The sequence below is a fragment of the Aegilops tauschii genome, chromosome 2 (assembly GCF_002575655.3).
Source record: "Aegilops tauschii subsp. strangulata cultivar AL8/78 chromosome 2, Aet v6.0, whole genome shotgun sequence".
NCBI classification, from domain to species: domain Eukaryota; kingdom Viridiplantae; phylum Streptophyta; class Magnoliopsida; order Poales; family Poaceae; genus Aegilops; species Aegilops tauschii.
In genome coordinates, this window is record NC_053036.3 from 190,634,592 (window position 1) to 190,639,517 (window position 4,926).

At 51.4% G+C, this 4,926-nt stretch overlaps 1 protein-coding gene across 1 annotated transcript; it reads left to right on the top strand.

Moving 5' to 3' along the window:
* The first annotated feature begins 218 nt into the window (after positions 1 to 218).
* On the top strand, positions 219 to 2,076 carry LOC141041991 (uncharacterized). Its single transcript, XM_073509564.1, has 3 exons — positions 219 to 663; positions 900 to 1,176; positions 1,267 to 2,076. The coding sequence occupies exons 1-3, from the start codon at positions 337 to 339 to the stop codon at positions 1,902 to 1,904; spliced, it is 1,242 nt and encodes a 413-aa protein (XP_073365665.1). The 5' UTR covers positions 219 to 336; the 3' UTR covers positions 1,905 to 2,076.
* Positions 2,077 to 4,926: the final 2,850 nt, after the last annotated feature.

The window sequence follows — 4,926 nt, forward strand, 5'->3', positions numbered from 1 at the left end:
TTTCTCACCTGTACCCTTTTCATCCGTTGGCGGGTGTCATCCGTCAGCCACTCAACTCTTCTGACTCCAATTACCAGGAGACCTCCCCCTCCTCGGGTGACTCCATGCAGTCAAGTCTGCCGGCCTTCAAGACTGCCCCCGGGTAACAACAATCTCCTTACATTATCTGTCTGTACTTACCCTTTGTATGCCTAACACTTCTGCCTTTTCAGTGCCCAGGCAAAGCTCACCAAAAGAGTAAAGAAGACCAGGTCAGCCGGAGTGCCCGACTTGCCTGAGCCGGAGACGACGGCTCAAGAGCCGCCAGTCGCCTCCGCCCCTGAAGCCACCATTCCCATGGACACGGCGCCTGAAGCCCCTGCCCCGACCACCAAGACAACGACCGAAACATTAGATAACCCGGAGGCCTCCGGCTCAGCCCCACCAGCTAACGACCCGGACGTGGTAATTACCCGGACGGAGTTTGTTGAGCCGGGGAGGCCGACCGCGCTGGCCAAATGCTCCGCGAGGGGGGAGTTGCTACAACCCCACCGGGTGAATCTGGATCTCTCCAGCTACACCGACTTAAGTATTGGAGAACTCGTCTCAGGCTATATCAGCCAGGTTCACAAGAGCCGGGACGCCGAGATCGCCATGGTCAACCAGATCCAACACAAATCTGAGGTAACCTTCTGCTGTTCTCTTACTTTCCGCATAGTGATCCTTGCCATTCTAGCCCCCAAGTCTAGGACTTATACTTGAATATGTTGTAGACTTTAGATTCCGGCTTACTGAACTGAGCCGGCCGTACATAGATAGATACGTTCAATATGCATTAGCCCCCAAGTGCCAAGTGTCTTTGCTTGGAAAGCGCTTGGGACTTTATAGGATGACTGTTAATAACCCGGAAATATATGCAGGCTGTTGGCAAGAAATTAGAGTCAGACCTGGCGGATCTCAAGAGCCGGCTGAAGGCACAAGAGATGGAGACCCGGAAGGCAAATGCCAAGTTTGTCTCCAGCATCGCCGCTCAGGAGAAGTTGAAGACTGAATTCGACGCTGAGCGGAAGGCCTGGGCTGAGGAGAAAACTGCACTGGTGACCCGGGCAGAACAGGCGGAGAAGGCCCTTACTGAGAACACCGCTGAGCTCTCCGGTCTAAAGCGCCAAGTGTCCCAAATGGTAGCTGCCATCTTCGGTAAGTCGCCTCACCGGCTTTCATTCACGTTGGAATGTTTACATCTCTTAACTCATCCTTACCACCGGGTCATCTGATGTTGTTAAACAGGTTCCAGAAGCGCCAACTTGAACCAGAGCGTGGTCACCAAGTTAAAGGCCGTGTACACCCTGGTGGAACAGCTCTACACCGGGTCACAGCGGGCTTTAGCTGTGGTGGCCCTGTCGAATGAAGTGCCAACTCATCTGGCCGAAGTCCTGCGCCGGCTCGCAGTTCTGCCGCAGCGGATCCAGGAGCTACGACGAGCATCCGCGAGATCCGGAGCAATCGCCGCACTGAGCCGGGCCAAAGCCTTCTTGCCGGAGCTAGACCCGGCAGACATCGCCCTGGGTTATCCCAGCCTGAAAGAAGACGGCTCAGCGTTCGACCAGAAGGACTTCGCGGCTTGTGTGAAGGCTGTGCGCCCGGTGGCCACCATCATCGGGAACGATACCGATTTAACCAAGTATCAGCCGGGATACAACGCGGAGAATCAGAGGATTCCAACCCCTCGCTATGAAGCCATCAATCTGATTCCTCCGGCTCGCCAGCACACCTTCGCCCCGGAGATTAACCCGGACGGGTTAATTGACGAAGAAGCTCAGTTCGAAGCTCTCAGTGGCATCAACTGGAAGTCGTCGACCTTCGAAGCCTTGGGATCAGCCGGAGCAGAAGATGAACCGAGGACTTCGACTCAGCAGGCGTCATAAACCGGCTAGCAGCTCACCAAACAACGCTCCAACCTTGAAACTTTGAAAGATTTTTGTAATAGAATAGGTGCAACAATTTATCTCTGCCGTGCCCTCGTGCACGTAATGAATGCTGAAATCCTTTGAAGTCATTCTTTTTGATGCTCCTCCGGGTTATAATTATCCTTCGTACTTCTCAACCTTTCTTAAAAAAGTACCTTTAAGTATCTGCATAAGAAGGCCAATCACACGTCACAAGGCGGCTTACCGCCCTGAGAATCAGGTGTCTGAGATGGGTAACCCGGAAATTCAAACCAAAAAGACTGGTCTTTAACTATATTCTGAACACAGCCGTGATAACACACTCAACAGCTTGTAAGCATACTTCCGGGTTAAATAACCCGGGTAGCACGGTTAATATTTGAACTCGAATTTACTTGTCTTGATGACATCCATGATGCTCAACTAACAAGATAAACCAAAATTAAGCCGGCAAGTGAAGCCCGGCAGTACATACTTTGACATAATCAGAGTAAACTTGTGGTAAAATGTAAAAATTTAAGGACTTCCGGTTCGAATACGACCAGAACCTCGGTCCAAAGGGGTTAAGCTAAGATTCGGATACGATCATATAGCCCCTAGTGGGTTCGGCGATGCCAATCAAGAGGGTATCGACAACTATGTTCTCTTGGGTTCGAATACGACCCATGTTTGAACAGGAAGCCCCCAAGTGATTCTGAAAATTGTTTAACGACGCTGATTCGAATACGATCCGCGTCGGTTCTCAGAGGGGTTACACTATGATTCAAATATGACCAAAGGCAACCTCCCAATGAGCTCGGCACTTTGCCGATCAAATGGGTATCGACAGCTATGTTCTCTTTGGTTCGAATACGACCCATGTGTGAATAGGAAGCCCCCAAGTGACTCTATTGCTTACAGCTAGATTCGAAGACGATCATAATCCGGATCTTCTGTAAGTCAGCATGTAAAAAACAACACCCATATTTGGGAGAGAGCAAAGGACAGATGTCCTGCTTTATTACTTTATCATAATATATACATGGCTGAGATAAATATGTACATCACAAGAGCCGGTAGCTCAAGTGTAGTAAGGCCGAAGCTGAGCTATGTTCCACGGCCGACGGGTCTCCTCCTCAGATTTACGCGAGTCCTTATGCTCCCGGATATCAATGAGGTAATATGACCCGTTGTGCAAGTTCTTACTGACCACAAAAGGCCCTTCCCAAGGCGGGGATAACTTGTGTGCATCTGTTTGATCCTGGATGAATCGGAGCACCAGGTCGCCTTCTTGGAAGACCCGGGATTTGACCCGGCGGCTATGATAACGGCGCAGGTCCTGTTGGTAAATCGCTGAACGGGCGGCTGCCACATCACGCTGTTCGTCCAACAAGTCCAGAGCATCTTGGCGCGCCTGTTCATTATCCGTCTCAACATAAGCCGCCACACGAGGTGAATCATGACGGATGTCGCTGGGGAGAACTGCTTCTGCTCCATAAACCATGAAGAAAGGCGTGAAACCTGTAGACCTGTTAGGAGTAGTGTTGATGCTCCACAAGACGGAGGGCAACTCCTCCACCCAACAACCCGGCGTCCGTTGCAAAGGGACCGAGAGCCGGGGTTTGATGCCCTTCAGAATCTCCTGGTTAGCTCTCTCAGCTTGACCATTGGATTGGGGGTGTGCCACTGAAGAAACATCAAGCCGGATATGCTCTCTGTGACAAAACTCCTCCATAGCGCCTTTGGACAGATTAGCGCCATTGTCTGTTATGATGCTGTGTGGAAAGCCGAAGCGGAAGATCACCTTTTTCATAAACTGAACCGCCGTGGCTGCATCACACTTGCTAACTGGCTCAGCTTCCACCCACTTCGTGAATTTGTCCACTGCCACCAAGAGGTGGGTCTTCTTATCCTTGGACCGTTTAAAAGGCCCGACCATATCAAGCCCCCAGACCGCAAAGGGCCAAGTGATCGGGATCATCCTCAATTCCTGAGACGGCACATGAGCCCGTCGTGAGAACCTTTGGCAGCCGTCGCATTTACTGACCAAGTCCTCTGCATCAGCGTGAGCCGTCAGCCAATAAAAACCATGACGGAAAGCCTTGGCCACAAGAGATTTCGAACCGGCATGATGGCCACAGTCCCCTTCATGGATTTCGCGCAAGATCTCTTGACCTTCCTCAGGGGAGATACAACGCTGGAATGCCCCTGAAATACTGCGATGATGCAACTCGCCATCGATAACAATCATTGACTTAGCCCGCCGGGTTATTTGCCTGGCCAGAATTTCATCCTCAGGCAACTCTCCCCGGGTTATATAAGCCAGGTATGGTATTGTCCAGTCTGGTATGATATGCAGAGCCGCCACCAGTCGTGCCTCCGGGTCAGGGATAGCCAAGTCCTCCTCTGTAGGCAACTTAACCGAAGGGTTATATAGGACATCCAGGAAAGTGTTAGGCGGCACCGGCTTTCGCTGAGAGCCTAGCCGGCTTAACGCGTCAGCCGCCTCGTTCCGCCTGCGATCGATATGCTCCACTTGGTATCCCTGGAAGTGCCCGGCAATGGCATCAACCTCGCGGCGATAAGACGCCATTAGAGGATCCTTAGAATCCCAGGTGCCAGATACTTGTTGAGCCACCAAGTCCGAGTCACCAAAACACCTCACCCGGCTTAAGCTCATTTCCTTAGCCACCCGAAGACCGTGGAGCAAAGCCTCGTATTCCGCCGCATTATTAGTGCAAGGAAACATCAACCGTAGCACATAATGGAACTTTTCACCTTTAGGGGAAGCCAAGACAACACCAGCCCCCGAGCCCTCCAGCTGCCTGGACCCATCAAAGTGAATAGTCCAATAAGTGTTATCCGGCTTTTGCTCGGGTACTTGTGACTCTGTCCAATCATTGATGAAATCCACCAAGGCCTGAGACTTGACAGCAGTGCGTGGCACATATTTAAGGTCATGAGGTCCAAGCTCTATAGCCCACTTAGCAATTCTCCCTGTAGCCTCTCTGTTTTGGATAAT